We start from the raw sequence: 17,435 nt of genomic DNA on the forward strand, positions 1-17,435 counted from the left end.
AAAAAAAAAAAAGTTATGCCTATACATACATTGTAAAAAGTCTGAAAGGCTATAAATCAAAATTCCAACAGCATTATTTCTGGGAAGTAGAATGATGGGAAATGTTCACTTTCTACTTTATGCTTGACTGTGCTGTTTTTATATTTTTAGAATGTACATGAGTTACTTTAACAATCAGAAAAATCAATAAAGACATTTATATTTGGAAAAAAGCTGTCCATCATAATCACTTATAGAGGTTTAAGAAAATACAAGCACTGTATTGCACTGTAGTTTTGTAAGATGTTACCACCGGAGGAACTGGGTAAAGGGTACCTGGGATCTCTGTACTATTTCTCACAACTGCATATAATGATCTCAATAAAAATTTTTGGAAAACAACAACAACAACAACAACAAAAAACTAAGCCCCCAAACCAAAACCAAACAAATAAAACATAAGTGTCCTAAATGTGGTGTGCCATCTTGGATTAGACCCAGTAACATAAAAAGAGCATTCATGGAAAAACTGGTAAATTGTGAATATAGTCTGGAGTTTAATAATAAGGTAACTGTTAATTTCTTAGTTTTGACAAAAGTATCATGGTAATGTAAGATGTTAATATTGGGAGAAACTGGGCAAAGGGTATATGAGAACTTTCTGCACTATCTTTGCAACGTTTCTGTAAACCTAAAATTATCCCCAAATAAAAAAATACAAATGCTGGGTCCCAATGCACACCCATTTATTCTGAATCTCCATGTATTTCTAAAAAGCTTCTGATGCACAGAGTCAGGAAGCACTGAACTATCTATCTACTTTTTTCTCATCAGACCACCATTTCAGAAAGTTAGTTTCCTTCAGAATTATCCCAAAATTTGGACACTGAAGAAAGTAAATTTAAAAATTCAGATGGTCTTCCTTCATAATACAGGTTAACCCAATTGCAACAATATCACCAGACCTATACAAAACATTTTCAGGAGAACCTATGATGGCGGCTAGGTTAGACAGGGCAAAAAAACACCTCCATGAAAAATACTAGATAAAAGTCAGAAAGTGACCCAGAACACCAGTTCCAGCGATGCACCAGCCAGACAAGATCTGCTAAATCCACAGGGAACATGCATTTGGTGAAACCGGGAGTCTGTATTCTGAAATGAGTGAGTGAGCTGGCTGAAAGTCCTGTGGCCATGCTGCGGTGTGGGGAAACAGTGGGTTCGCATTTGGAGACGAACTAGTTCTTTCTTAGAAAAAAAAAACAACCCCAGGAGCGGCTGCGGATACGGCAGCGAGAACCGCGCAGTGAACCGTGGCAGGAGCGGGCTGTGCTAATGCCTTGGTGTCTGGCGTGGAGGATAGCCCTTCCCACACCCGCTGCTGATTGTCTCGGGGCCGAAGGAGCAGAGGGGAGCCAAAAGGAGAAAGAAACCGAGCCCCTTGCAGCCATCTCCCCGGTGGGCTGGGGATGCTCCTGCCCAGGGCCGGAGCCATAGCCCAGAGCCACACCAAGGGTCCCAGTGTGATGGGGAGTGTTTGCAGCAGCACCACGCACATGCCACAATATCGGCCGTGGACAGTGGCCTTTAGTGCACCCACAGCTAATTGTCCCAGAACTTAGTGCACCAACTGAACCCCACAAGAATCAGATCCCCACACACCACAAGGACAAAGTTCGGGAGAACTGACTTGAGGGGAATAGGTGACTTGCGGACGCTCTCTGCTGGTTAGAGAAAGTGTACACCACCAAGCTGTAGATCTGACAAATTAGAGACTGGTATTTTTCATATCCTGAAAGAACCCTATCAAGTAAAGCAAATGCCAAGAGGCCAAAAACAACAGAAAATTTTAAAGCATATGATAAAACCAGACAATATGGAGAACCCAAACCCAAACACCCAAATCAAAACATCAGAAGAGACACAGTACTTGGAGCAATTAATCAAAGAACTAAAGACAAACAATGAGAGCATGGCACAGGATATAAAGGACATAAAGACCCTAGAAGAGCATAAAGAAGAACTTGCAAGAGTAAATAAAAAAATAGAAGATCTTATGGAAATAAAAGAAACTGTTGGCCAAATTAAAAAGATTCTGGATACTTACAGTACAAGACTAGAGGAAGCTGAACAACGATTCAGTGTCCTCGAGGACCACAGAACGGAAAATGAAATAACAAAAGAAAGAATGGGGGAAAAATAGAAAAAATCAAAATGGATCTCAGGGATATGAGAGCTAAAACAAAATGCCTAAATTTAAGACTTACTGGTGTCCCAGAAGGGGAAGAGAAGGGTAAAGGTCTAGAAAGAGTATTCAAAGAAATTGTTGGGGAAAACTTCCCAAACCTTCTACACAATATAAATACACAAAGCATAAATGCCCAGCAAACTCCAAACAGAATAAATCCAAATAAACCCACTCCGAAACATATTCTGATCACACTGTCAAATACTGAAGAGAAAGAGCAAGTTCTGAAAGCAGCAAGAGAAAAGCAATTCACCACATACAAAGGAAACAACATAAGACTAAGTAGTGACTACTCAGTGGCCACCATGGAGGAGAGAAGGCAGTGGCATGACATATTTAAAATTCTGAGAGAGAAAAATTTCCAACCAAGAATACTTTATCCAGCAAAACTCTCCTTCAAATTTGAGGCAGAGCTTAAATTTTTCACAGACAAACAAATGCTGAGAGATTTTGCTAATAAAAGACCTGTACTTCAGATACTAAAGGGAGCCCTACCAACAGAGAAGCAAAGAAAGGAGAGAGAGATATAGAGAAATTTAACAAACATATATAGAACCTTACATCCCAAATCACCAGGACACACATTCTTCTCTAGTGATCATGGATCTTTCTCCAGAATAGACCATATGCTGGGACATAAAACAAGCCTCAATAAATTTAAAAAAAATTGAATTTATTCAAAGCATATTCTCTGACCACAATGGAATACAAATAGGAGTCAGTAACCATCAGAGACTTAGAAAATTCACAAACACCTGGAGAGTAAAAATGAGGTGGAGATGAAAACATTCCCAGACAATCAACAGCTGAGGGACTTCATCTCCAGTAGATCAGTCCTATAAGAAACGCTAAAGGGAATCGTGCAGGCTAAAAGGAAGGGACACTAAACAATTGACTGAAACCACATGAAGAAATAAAGATTTCCAGTACAGATCACATGGTAAATATAAATACCAATACTACTGTATTTTTGATTAGCAACTCCACTATTTACTTCCTACAGGATCTAAAATACATAAACTGTAACGATAAATCGGTGGTTTTGGACTCAATGTAAAATATGTAATTTTTGACAAGAACTACATAAAGGTGGGAGAATGGAGGAGTATATGAACATAGTTTATGTGTCCTATTGAAGTTAAGTTGGTATCAAAGAAAAACAAGATTGTTATAGATTTAAGAGGTTAAATTTAAGCCCCACAGTAAACACAAAGAAAGTATCAGAGAATATGGCCATAGAGATGAAAAGTAGAGTATGGGTTACGAGAAGTGGGAGAAGGGGCCATGGGGCATTAAGAAATGAGTGTAGGGTTTCTGTTTGGGGTGAAAGGAAATTTCTAGTAATGGATGGCATTGCAACATTCTAAATGTGATTAATCCGACTAATGGAATGCTAGGGAGGGGTTGGAATGGGAAGATTTAGGCTGTATGTATGTTTCCACAATTGAAAAAAAAAAGACAGTCTAAATAGATAATGACAATTAAATGCTAAGGATGATCCTGGATGGGATCTGAGGATGGAGGAGAAGAGGCTCAAAGGGACACAGTTGGCACAAAAGAAAAAAAAAAAAAAGAAATATAGAATGTAAGCTTTGTATCAATGTTGAATTCCTTGAACTTCTTAGCTGTGCTTAATGGGATTGCATAAAAGAATGTTCTTATTCATGGGAAATGTATATGTGAATTATACTGTTTGTTCAAGGATGTGTGCAGCGTCCTCTCATATGTTCAGAAGACAGAGCAATAGATGATGGATGATAGGGAAGGAGGAAGGGAGGGAAAAAAAGAAATGGTGGTGTGACAGGATGTTAAAGTTGGTGGATCAGAGTATTGGGGGAGGTGGGTCAGGGTATGCTGGAGTTCTGGGTATGGGGTTTGTATTGTTTTTGCAACTGTTCCTGTAAGTTTGAATTTATTTCAAAATAAAATTAAAAAAACAAAAACAAAAACAAAAAACATTTTCATGGCTGTGTGAGCTTTTGGTTGATGTGATTACAACTATCAATCTATGCTTTATTTTTCCCTATCCTTACAAAGACATAGTAAAAATCAGGTTTGTACCATATTGTGGTTCAACTCACCAGGTGGGAGAGGCTTCATATCAGCATCAAACACTATTAAGTCTTGTTCTCCTTCCTTGAACTCAACATAGAGAATGTCACTAAGGGCTCCAACAAGTTCTGTCACATTTAAGAAGCCCATTTCTTTTGGTGAAAGTTGCTCTTTAAAAATTGCCTGTCAACACACACAAAAATAGAAATAACGTGAAACCACAATGTTGTTTAACAAATGTTACTATGCAGATGCCCTTGGACAATGTTTTAATTTGTACTTACCCAAACTTAATTTTTAAAGGTCACTGAACTCAGTATTATAGAAAAGGCTTGCTTTGATGCATTTAATACAAACCAACAGACCTATAATCTCATCATAAAATTGGCAAGCCAACTTCAAGTTCCTTTTAGAGCATGTGGTAAAATAAACTGAAATGAAAATTATGGGACCTTTTCACCTCTCATTTTTAACAGTGTCTTTTTACAGTCTAGGAAAAAAGGTATGAACATATAAAATATAAAAATCTTAATAACACTATTGATATTTCTCTGTTCAGAGGGAGAGAACTGACTAGTATTTCCAACATATAGTAAGTTATTAACATTTACAAATATTTCCTTAAAGTTCTGTTTATTATTTCACCCCAGAAGTTGGGATAAATAGGCAGGTGTCTGTCACTATATTCCCTACAGTGTGTTATGATTTTCTTGCCTGGAAAAAGAAGAGATGTCATACCTAATATAGATAGGATAGAATATGTATATATACTATACTGTGTGTTTTGGTTTAAAATGGTTTGAACGGTATGGTAAATTTTAAGTGTGCCCTTATTAATAAGACCTCGCCATTAAAACGTTCTAATTTGTACCCATTAAACTTGTCCCCCTAGTCAAGATAAAGCAGTTGTGCTAACTATGACTGTGACTCCATTCCTCTGTTTAGGTTTTAATAAGAAATAAAGCCTTGCTTCTGACTTAATCGCCTTGGGGAAGACAGGAACAGAAAAGGCAAACACTATAAACGTACTGACCTCCTGACAGAGGGTGACTGCAGTGCGTGCCTTGTTCCGGTGATGCTCTGAGACCACCTCAACTCCTTTTGACGTCTCCCATGCAACACTTATAAAAAGGGGACCCAGCATTAGTCAAGTATGGCACGAATGGGTCATTAATGGCACATCTATAGCCAGCCAGTCGTGGACATCCCAAGAGAGAAGGAATTGGTGGAAGTCAGGTGAATAAGAGTTGGTACCTCTATTTACTTCCGTGTAAATTACGTATTAAGTCCTCTTTCACTTTTGTGGCCATTAGTCTTTAGCGGTTTCTCTGCCTTCTCTGAAAGTGCTTAGTCCCATGAATATGCAATTGAATTGAACATAAGTCTAGACTGGGGAGGAGTTTTTAAGATTTTAAGTTACTAATATTTTGAATAGGTAAATGGTCTTCAAAAGGTTAAAAAAGGTACACAGCAAAAACTGTCTCCAGACAGCCCACCCTCCCTCCCATCAGCCACCTCCCTAAAAGTAACCATAATTACCAACTGCTTGTGCAACTTTCCAAAAATTACAACCTAATTTTAGTGATAATTTTTTCTTAGAGTTCAGATTTATACCTTCAAATGTGTGTGTGTATGTGTATCCTATGTAAATGATTAGCTTTTGAAACCTCCCACTGGACATTCAAAAAACAGTGAAGGAAATCAGTAGACCTTTACTATCTTTCTCTTCCTCCTCCTAACTTCTATTATTTATACATCCAGATAGTCAGGGTTTGCACATGTATCTCTGGTTCTTTGAACATAATCACCACATTTAGTCTTTTTCTCACAGTCAAACTGATTCAATATTTATTATTTGCTCTTTTGTCACAAATTTCTCCATCTACCTCTTGGTTGGCTGTACGTGTTGCTGCAAGAAAAGCTCATGGAATCAGTATTTCCTGGGTTCTTGCATGTTCAAAAATGTATGGTGCACTAGCCCTGGACTGCCTATCCCTGGGACAATTTTCCATAAAGAGAAACAAACTTGACATTTTTATTGTTAAAAAAGTCTATGCATTCCATTGTATGGCATGTGAATATATCTCAATAAAATTGCAATAAAAAACAAAAAAACTTTTAGAAAGTGTTTGGTGCCTGTATATTCAAACAGCAGTTTGGCTTGGAAAATATTCTCACATAACACTTTCTTTCCTTGCAGATTTTATAGGCCTTGCTCTACCCTCCCCCCCCCGCTTTTTTTAGCAATTTCTAACCAATTTATTTTTCTTACGGTTTCTCCTTCAAAAATGTACAAGAATACTAAATGATCAAATTTACATCTAAATAAATCTAAAAGAGCTCTTTTAATACAAGTACATGAAAATGCTCCTTCCTTCCCTCCCTCCCCCTTCCCTTCTCTCCTTTCCTCTCTTCCTTTGATCTTCCCCTCCCCTCTTCCTTCCCTCCTCCCCTTTCTCATTCCTTTCCTCTCCCCTTCCTTTTATTCTTCCCTTTATAATAACTTCTTCTCCATTGTCTTCTTTTTCAAAAACTCCTATTGGTTTCATATTGGACTTCCTGGATCAATCTTCTAATTTCTAAATATCTTTTCTAGCTTATTGCCCATCTCTTTGGCTTTTTGTTCTATTCTAGAATTGTTCCTCCTCCAGCTTTTTTCAAAATTTTTTTTAGTTTTTATTGAAATTGTTCACATACCATACAATTATCCAAAGATCAAAAGTGTACAATCAATTGCCATGGTAACATAATACAGCTGTGTTTCCATCACAAAAATGGACTTTTTTTCCACTTTTACAACATTTTCATTACTCCAGAAAAGAAATAAAGACAAAAAAAGGAAACTCCAATCCTCCCATACCTAACCACCCCTCCTCCATTATTGATTCATAGTATTGGTATAGTACATTTGTTACTGTTGATGAAAGAATGTTAAAATACTACTAACTGTAGTATATAGTTTGCAATAGATATATAGTTTTTCCGTATATGCCCCTCTATTATTAACTTCTAGTTATAGTGTCATACATTTGTTCTAGTTCATGAGAGGGATTTCTAATATTTGTACAGTTAATCACTGACATTGTCTACTATAAGATTCACTGTTTTATATATTCCCATCTTTTAACCTCCAACTTTTCTTCTGGTGATGTATGTGTCTCTGAGCTTACCCTTTCTACCACATTCACACACCATTCAGCACTGTTAGTTATTCTCACAATGTGCTACCATCACCTCTGTCCACTTTCAAACATTTAAGTTCACCCTAGTTGAACATTCTGTTCATAATAAGCAACTGCTCCCCATTCTTTAGCCTCATTCTATATCCTGGTAACTTATATTTCATGTCTATGGGTTTACATATTATATTTAGTTCATATCAGTGAGACCCTGCAATAGTAGTCCTTATGTGTCTGTCTTATTTCACTCAATATAGGGCCCTCAAGGTTACTTCATCAACCTATTTTTTTAAAAGATGGTTTTGTTCACACACCATACTTTCTGTCCTAAGTAAACAATTGTTGATTCCCTGTTTAGTCACGTATTTATGTATTCAGCACCACTGCCACTATCTATATAAGGACATCTCCATTTCTTCCACAAAGGAGGAGGAAGAGTCAAAGAAAGTAGAGAGACAAAAGAAAAAGAAAAAAGAAAAAGGAAAAAAAAAAAACATGACAGCTAGAAAGCAACAAAAGGAAAGACAGCATTAACCTAAGTAGAATAAAGAGTCAGACAACATTACCAATGCCAGGAGTCCCAGACCCTTCCCCTATGCCCCACCCCCCATATGCATTCAGCTTTGGTATATATTGCCTTTGTTATATCAAAGGAAGCATATAATACAATGTTTCTGTTAATTATAGTCTCTAGTTTGCATTGATTGTATTTTCCCCCAATCCTATACTATTTTTAACACCTTGCAATGTTGACATTCATTTGTTCTACCTCATATAAAAACGTATTTGTACCTTTTATTACAATTGTTGAACACCCTAAGTTTCCCTGAGTTACACAGTCCCAGTCTTTACCCTCTGTCTTTTGTTCTGGTGTCCCGCATGGTCCCAACCTTCCTCTTTCAACCATATTCTCAGTCATCTTTGTTCAGTGTACTTACATTGCTGTGATACTATCTCCCAAAATTATTTTCCAAATCTCTCACTCCTGTCTTCTCCTTTCTGTCTGCAGTGCTTCCTTCAGTGTTTCCTGTAGAGCAAGTATCTTGTTCACAAACTCTGTCTTTGTCTGTTTGTCAGAGAGTATTTTAAGCTCTCCCTCATATTTGAAGGACAGTTTTGCTGGATATAGGATTCTTGGTTGGTGGTTTTTCTTTCAGTATCTTAAATATATCATGCCACTTCCTTCCTGCCTCCATGGTTTCTATTGAGAAATACACAAATGGTCTTATCAAGCTTCCTTTGTATGTGATGGATTGCTTTTTTTTTTTTTTGATTTGGCAGAGTATTTATTTATTTAATCTGGTTAGACTGAGTATGAACTGGAATAGATGTTTAACTCACGGCCAGTTTACAAAAATTTTTTTTTTTGCTATGTAAAAAGGTTAAGAATCTCAAGTCCAGAAGTGAAGCTGGTGAGGTGGATCCCAAGCCTTTCTGGGTCCATTTTCTGTTAGTTCTAACACATCATGGCCAGGCTAGTTGGCTCTCCAAAACATAACTTCTCTATTCTTTTCAAATTTCAGCCTTTTCTTCCAACACCCGGAGAACCACACCATAGACCTGTTTAACTGAATGCTAATTTAACTTAAGCTCAGCTTTAGAAAGAGAAGGATTATGAGACAGAACACAGTCCCTCGCACTGCAGATATTGTCCGTTCCTCTCCATTTGACTTTGTGCCAGTGGACCCAGACGGAAGCTGGAAATCGGAGGTTCCCTCGGCGCCCTCAGCTCCTCAGCCTGCTGAGGAATCACTGTCCCGACCGTGATTCGTATGTTTGGAGGTAAGTTTTGGTTTTCATAGAGGGTCAGACATGTTCCCCAGACTCAAGTCACATTCTCCTCCAGAATGAAACAAACACCCTAGCATGGCTGGTTTAAGAGTGGTTTTGTGCACAGCACTTCCATGCTCTTTATAATACAACCCCAGCAGAAGACGTGATTGACTCTGATTCTTCTACTGTGTCTGGGACTCTCCATGAAGAATGAAGCATCTTTAAACTGCTCTGCTGTGGAACATGAGGGTCTCCTTTCTTCATCTAATGGATTGCTTTTCTCTTGCTGCTTTCAGGATTCTCTTTTTGTCTTTGACATTTGATAATCTAATTATTAAGTGTCTTGGCACAGGCCTATTCAGATCTATTCTGTTTGGGATACGCTGCACTTCTTGGATTCATAATTTTAGTTCTTTCGTAAGAGATGGGAAATGTTCATTGATTATTTCCTCTATTATTGCTTCTTCCCCCTTTTCCTTCTCTTCTCCTTCTGGGACACCAATGACACATACATCCTTGCTTTTCATTTTGTCCTTAAGCTCCCTGAGATGTTGCTCATATTTTTCCATTTTTTTCTCTATCTGTTCTTTTGTGTGTAGGGTTTCAGGTGCTTTGTTTTCCAGTTCCTGAGTGTTTTCTTCTGTCTCTTGAGATATGCTGTTGTATGTTTCCATTGTGTTGTTCATCTCTTGTGTTGTGCCTTTCATTTCCATAGATTCTGCCAGTTGGTTTTTTGAACCTTCTATTTCTTCCTTTTGTAAGCCCAGTGTTTTCCTTATACGCTTCATCTTTTTTGCTATATGTTCCCTGAACTTTTTGAATTGATTTACTATTAGTGGTTTAAATATCTGTATCTCAGTTGAAGTGTAAGTTTGTTCCTTTGACTGGGCCACAACTTCGTTTTTCTTAGTGTAGGTTGTAGTTTTCTGTTGTCTAGGCATCTGATTTCCTTGGTTACTCCAATCAGGTTTTTCCAGACCAGAATGGGCTCAGGTCTCAGCAGGAGCAATAGTATCAAGTCTCCTTGAGGGTTTGTCTTAGAAGATTGGTACACCATGTGAAGCCTCAAGTCACTGTGCTTTTCTGCTCAGCAGGTAGCACCTGTCAGCCTGTAACTCCAGACTGGTGTAAGGAGGTGGGGCCTATGGCTGTTTTCCCCCAGGCTCTGGGGTCTGGTTCTGAATGGAAGCAGGTAGTAGAGCTTGGCACCATCTTCTTCTTCTTAGGAAAAATAAACCCCATAGGGTGAGTTCATTTACATTTGTATAGACTCTCTGCCTGTGCTATCTCTACCCTTGTCTGGTCGGAGCTCTGGGAACTGGAAACAGCTGAGGCTTTTTCCAGTGGGCCAAAAAAGGGACAGAAAGCCCCCTTCAGGCCAGTACTTGGCCACCCTCCAGCTCTCCAAGGTCAGTCTTCACCCAAAGCCTCTGTCTGCTTGTTAGGGATTCATAGCATATATTGAACAGTCAACGTTTGTTAATTAAAACCCCAGTTGGAGCTCAGCTGAGCTATATTCACTTGCTCAGAGAGTGCTGCTCTCTAGCACCATGAAGCTTTGCAGTTTGGACCATGGGGGAAGGGGTTCCTGGCTTGGACCCTCAGTTTTTACTTACAGATTTTATGCTTCTATCTAGGGCGTTCCTCCCAATTCAGGTTGATGCATGATGAGTGGACAACCATGTTTGTCCCTCTGCAGTTATTCCACATTACTTACTAGTTGTTCCTAGTTGTTTATTAGTTGTTCTAGGGGACAAACTAGCTTCCACTCCTCTCTATGCCGCCATCTTCTTCTGTCTGCTGTACCCTTTTTGATAGCTGAATATTGTTGTGGAGATACCTGATTTTCACCCCACCCAGGTGACTGGATTTTTGCTTGGATACCCAAAAGATTCTTCCTTTAAACTAGTAATTTTAATAGGCTATGTTTCAGTGTAGATCACTCTATTATTTTCCTTTTGACCTGTAGATTCAAGTCTTTTATAAATTCCATAAAACTGTACAGAAATAAATATTTTTCTGTTCCCTTATTTGGCTCTTTTCTACTAGGATATCAAGATGTCCATGTTAAATGGCTCTCTTTTACTCTTTTTTTTTTTTTTTTAAGGAGAACATTCTTCATCTGCCATTTGTCTTGTTTTTCTCATATTTCTTTCTTACAGTAGTTGTATGAATCTTGTGCTGCTTCCATCTTGATAATTACTCATTTTGTATCAGCTCTTTGAAGGAGGTTCAAGTAAAGGAAAAAATCATGCTGTGTTCCAGAATAGCAGAAATGTTAAGAGAAGTTCTTCAATAAGCTATTTCCCCCTGCTTTGTTAGGCTATTTACCCTTCTTTGAACTAATTCAGAGCAGGGGTAGAACAGTCAATTATTTGCTCCAAGATGGGTTTCACAATTGTCTAACTGACTTCTTTACGAACTTACTTCTGAAATAAATGTAATCCTTCTTTCTAACTAAATCTTATTATAAACTATTTCAAAAGGATACAGGGTTAAAGAAAATAATAAAATGAACACTAATGTATGCACCACCTAGAATTTAACTAATGTAAGCAGTTTTCTGTATTTTCTCCAGATTATAAGATTTAATAAAGTGGAACTCCTCCTTGTACTTTTCTGGGATACTTTTCCTTTGCTCTATTCTTCAAGGTAACTATGTTGAACACAGAATATAATACTCATGTTCTTTAACAGCCAAGAGGGACACTTTGAAGAATGCACAGGTGCTGAGAGAAGAGCTGCAGATGAGAGACAGTTTGAAGACGGCCTTGAAAGCAGATTTTGCTTCTGGAGAAGCTAAGAGAGGACAAATGCCCCAAGAGCAACTGAGCTTTTTTTTTTTTTGAGCAGGAGCTGTGGCCTAGAGAAGAACATCCTGGGAGAAAGCCTTTTTGAAACCAGAACTCTGGAGCAGACACCAGCCACGTGCCTTCCCAGCTAACAGAGGTTTTCCAGACGCCGCCATTGGCTACCCTCCAATGAAAGTACCCGATTGTTGATGTGTTACCTTGGACACTTTATGGCCTTAAGACTGTAACTTTGTAACCAAATAAACCCCCTTTATAAAAGCTGATGCATTTCTAGAACACCTAGTCACTAGAATTTAATCTTAACCATTCAGAAAAAATTTAATGATCTAGGTCTTTTTTAGTCTATTGATTTACTCCTCCTTCATCCTTTCTTAGTGTATCTGTTGAAGAACCTTAGCCCTTTGGCATATAGTTTCCCCTAGTCTTGATTTGGCAGTTGGTACACTCACAGTGTAAACATTTTTTTCATTTCTTGAAAGGTGCAGCTGGATCCAGAGGCTTGATCACACTGTTTGATTTGATTGACAAGACTGTAGGTGATGCAGTGTTTTTCTTGTTGTTAGAAGGCATTACTGGTCAATGTCTAGATACACTATTTTACTGGGTTTTTAAAAACAGTAGCATTCTATTAATTCTTTTTATTAGTTAGAAGACTTTTATAGAGATAGTCTTCCCTTCATCTGCTATTTGGTTACCCAGTCATGAAGTTCACTTAGGATGGCCAAGAAAAATGCTTGACTCTCTGTTTTATTTACCAGTTTTCAAGCAAATGAACACATTCTCTATGTGTTCTGTATTATCCTCCATGTTGGCCAAATAGATTTTTAAAATATCATGTGAACTCATGGAAGTAAACATAATTGTTGGGTTTCAAATAATTATAACTCAAGTGGATGCCAACATCCTTCTAAGGTGAACCTAGTAGCATTTGACAACTTCCTTGCTGGTCTGTAAAGACTAGATGTTCCAGCCTCATTTTCTATAACTAGAATAACCCTGTACATACAAATCAGTTAGAATATCCCATACTTACTCATTTGTTTATACCATATAACACAACAGTCTCAGAATAACAAAATTATCACTACCAATATAATAAAAAGTTAAAATATTTCTGCATATTTTTACCCCATTCTCCTTCCCCCATTTTATGTAATCATACTTTATCTACATTGCCTAAGTATATAGCTGTTATATTCCATATTCCTTCCCTTTTAACCCTCGTCTGGCCTTACTTCTACAAGTAGCATCCACTGTCCTTTTGTCGATGTCTCTCCAATCATTCTGGTTATTTGAAGCTAATTGACTAGCAGATTCCTCAAGAACGGCTCACAGGAAAAACAATTCTTGAATTCCTGCACAGTGGTATTAGCTTGTCTGACTTTATACCCAAAAGTCAGTTTTGTTAGCTCTAAAATCCTTGGCTCATACTTCTTTTTTTGAATATATGCAATATGTTACTTGCTTTTCTTCTAGCACAAAGCACTGCTGTGAAAAAGTTTAACTTTTTTCCCTTATAAGGCAGTCTTTTTGTTTAGATACCCAAAGGATTTTATATATATATATATATATATATATATATATATATATATATATAGAGAGAGAGAGAGAGAGAGAGAGAGAGAGAGAGAAAAAGAGAGATTGTTCACATACCATATAACTATCCAAAGATCCAAAGTGTACAATCAACTGCCCATGGTATCATCATACAGCTGTACATCCATCAACAGATTTATTTTTTTTTAATTTTTAGAACATTTTCATTACTCCAGAAAATAAAGACAGTTGGTTTTTCGAACTTTCAATTTCTATCTCATGTATGCCCAGTGTTTTCATTACACAATTCAGCTCTTTTGCGTATCTTCCCTATATTTTTTGAATTGACTTATTATTCGTTGTTTCAAATCCTGTATCTCAGTTGAAGTGTAAGTTTGCTCCTTTGGGCCATAACTTCATTTTTCTTAGTGTAGGTTGTAGTTTTCTGTTGTCTAGGCATGGTTTCCTTGGTTACCCCAATCAGGTCTTCTCAGACCAGAACTGGCTCAGGTCCCAAAAGGAAGAAATATTCAGTATCCAGTTTTCCTGAGGGTGTGTCTTAGAAAATTGGTACACCCTGTGATGCCTCAGGCCACTGTGCTTTTCTGCCCAGCAGGTAGTGCCTGACAGCCTGTAATTCCAGACTGGTGTGAGGCGGTATGGCCCATGGCTGTTTTCCCCCAGGCTCTGGGGTCTGGTTCTGAATGGAAGGTGAGTGGTAGAGCTGGGCCCCACCCCCTTCCTCTTAGAGAAGACAGACCCCTCGGAGAGGCCATTAGCATTTCAATGGTCTCTCTGCCTGTGCTATCTCCACCCTTGTCTGGGTCACAGCACTGGGAACTGAAAATGGCTGAGGCTTTCTCCACTGAGCTGAAACAGGAACAGAAAGTCCCCTTCAGGGCTAGTCCGTGGCGACCCTCCAGCTCTCCAAGGTCAGTTGTCACCCAAAGCCTCTGTCTGCTTGTTGGGGATTTGTACCTTGTAGTGAGCAGTTCACACTCACTAATTAAAACCCCAGTTGGAGTTCAGCTGAGTTATATTCACTTGCTGGGAGAGAACTTCTCTCCAGCACCATGAGGCTTTGCAGCTTGGGCTGTGGGGGGAGGCGGTCCTGGCTTGGACCCACAGTTTTTACTTACAGATTTTATGCTGTGATCTTGGGCATTCCTCCCAATTCAGGTTGGCGTATAATGAGTGGACGGTCACGTTTATTCCCCCGCAGTTATTCCGGATTATTTACTAGTTGTTCCCGGTTGTTTATTAGTTGTTCCAGGAGGCTAACTAGCTTCCACTCCTCTTATGCTGCCATCTTAGATTCTCACCCAAAAGATTTTTTATCTTTTACTGTGAAGTCCAGTAATTTGGTGTTGGTCATTCTAGGTTGATATACTGATATGCAGTATGTTCTTTTAATATGTGGTTTCAAATCTTCCATTTCAGGAAATTTACTTGAATTATAGTTTTTATTATTTGTTCTGTTCCCTTCTTTGATTTTAGAATGCATATGCTGGCTATTCTTTGCCTGTTTTCAGTACTTGTTACATTCTCTTGAATACTGTTTACTTTTTCTTGTTTTTTTTAATCTAATATTTTCATATAAAAATTTTCAGAGAGAAAAAAAGAATTGGACAGTGAATACCCACCACCAAGATTACAGTTTTTAATATTTTGCTATATTTGCTTTATCATCTACCCACCCATCAATTTGTTGTATTTTTTATGTTTCAAAGTGACCTGCATCATTATCTGTTAGATTTTTAAATGTAAACTTACATAGAGTGAAATGCATAAATCTTAGGTTTGCCATTCATTTAGCTCTGATAAATGCAGACCTATGCAACTTAATCTCTTATTCAAGATACAGAACATGTCCAACACCCCAGAAAGTTCTTCCCCTTTCCCAGTCACCCCAAGAGGCACACAACACTTCTGATTTTTCTTTCCACTAAATAGCTTTGGCTATTCTAGAACTTCATATAAAAGATAACATGCACTATATACCTTCTGCGTGAGACTTATTTCTGTGGCAAGTGTTTTCAGATTCATCCATGTTGGTTCATGTATCAGTTTATTTTTAATTGAATAGTTTATTTTTAATTCTGAATAATATTTCATTGTACAAACATATCACAATTTCTTTATTAATTCTCCCATTGATGGATATTAGGGTTGTTTCCAGTTTTGAGAATTATGAATAAAGTTGTGTAAATATTATTGTACAAGTCTTTTTTGGGACATATACTTTGATTTGTCTTGGGTAAATATCTAGTTTAATTCTGGGTCATCGGTTAAATGTGTATTTTTTAATTTTATAAGAAATTGTGCAGAACATTTTCCAGATTAGTTGTTCAAATTTATACTTGCACCAACAATGTACTAGAGTTCACCAACATGTGTGCTTATTGATCATTCATATGCCTGCCTTTGTGAAGTTTCTGTTCAAATATTTTTCCATTTATTTACTGAGTTGTTTGGCTTTCTATTATGGAGTTATAGAAGGTTCTTTACATATTCTGGATATGTCCTATTTTAGATGTATGATTGTAAATGTGTCTTCCCAGTGTGTGGCCTGCCTATTCTTTTTAAAATGAGGTCTCCTGAATACTAAAAGTTAATTTTAATGAAGTCCAATGTAACAATTTTCTTTTAGATGATTATTACTTTCGTTGCCCTAAGAAAACTTTGTGGCATGGTCAACTTCCCTGCAAGTGCGGTACCCGCCCGGCGAGAGAGAGCTGTCATGATCTCTACACCGACATCCCACTGTGTAAGCAAGCCCTAAATAAATGTTCATGTGTCAGAAAAAAAGGAGAAATATTTGCCTATGCCCAAGTTGTAATTATAGTCTAAGCCTTTTTCTAGAAGCTTTAAACTTTTAGTTTTTCATTCATGTTTGTAATACATTTTGAATAAATTTTTGTGTATGGCATAAGGTTGGAGTCAAGGTTCATTTTTTCCTCTACGGATATAGTTTTTCCAGCATCATTTGTTGAAAGACTTCCCTATCCCCATTGAATTCCTTTGGCACCTTAGTCAAAAATCACTTAAATGCATGTAGGTGGGTCTCTTTATGTATACCCTACAAAGATAGATACATGAATATGTCTATTCTTATTTCAGCAACACATGGGTTTGATAACTGTAGTTTTATATTTCACAGTAAGTCTAGAAATCAGAAAGTATAAGTAATTTAGTTGTTCTTTTTCAAGATTGCTTTGGCCATTCTTGGTCCTTTACATTTCCATACAAGCTTCAGAATCCCCTTGTCAATATCTACAAAAAGCTGTAGGAATTATGAAGGGGATTGTACTGAATCTATAAATCAATAATAATATTGAGTCTTCTCTTCCATGAATGTATTACATCTGTCCATTTATGTAGGCTTTCTTTTTCTCAGTAATGTTTTGCAGTTCTTCGTGTAGATGTCTTACCTTTTTGTTCAATTTATAAGTACTTAAGTTGACACTATTGTAAACAAAACTTTCAAAATTTATTTTCTAATTGTTTATTGTTTGTATATAAAACACAATTGATTTTCGTGTGCTGATCTTGCATCTTTGACCTTACTAAAATCACTTATTATTTCTCATAGGTTTTTCATAGATTCCTTAGTAAATGCTTGCCTCAGTTTGGTAATTTGTGTTTTTCCAAGAATTTGTCTATTTTATCTAAGTTGTCAAATGATAGGCATAAAGTTGTTCATAATATTTCCTATTGTCTTTCTATAATCTACAGGATCTATAATGGTATAATCTCTTTTTTTTCCTGATATTGGAAATATGTGTCTGTCCTTTCTTTTTTTTTTTCTTGATGTGACTAGCTAGTGGTTTATCAATTTTGTTGATCTTTCAATGA

General features: G+C 37.4%; 1 protein-coding gene across 4 annotated transcripts in view; it reads right to left on the reverse strand.

Annotated features, from left to right (window-relative positions):
* The window catches only part of TDRD5 (tudor domain containing 5), a 122,524-nt gene that overhangs the window by 65,370 nt on the left and 39,719 nt on the right, over nt 1-17,435 (reverse strand). For 3 of the 4 annotated variants that reach the window (XM_037812807.1, XM_037812803.1, XM_037812799.1), the window contains one exon: nt 4,309-4,462. In XM_037812807.1, coding sequence (XP_037668735.1) covers nt 4,309-4,462 — 154 coding nt within the window. Of the gene's footprint in view, nt 1-4,308; nt 4,463-5,312; nt 5,377-17,435 lie in introns of those variants that run through there. The other variant, XM_037812814.1, reaches the window with a different exon arrangement.

This window comes from Choloepus didactylus, chromosome 2 (genome assembly GCF_015220235.1).
Source record: "Choloepus didactylus isolate mChoDid1 chromosome 2, mChoDid1.pri, whole genome shotgun sequence".
Taxonomy (NCBI): domain Eukaryota; kingdom Metazoa; phylum Chordata; class Mammalia; order Pilosa; family Megalonychidae; genus Choloepus; species Choloepus didactylus.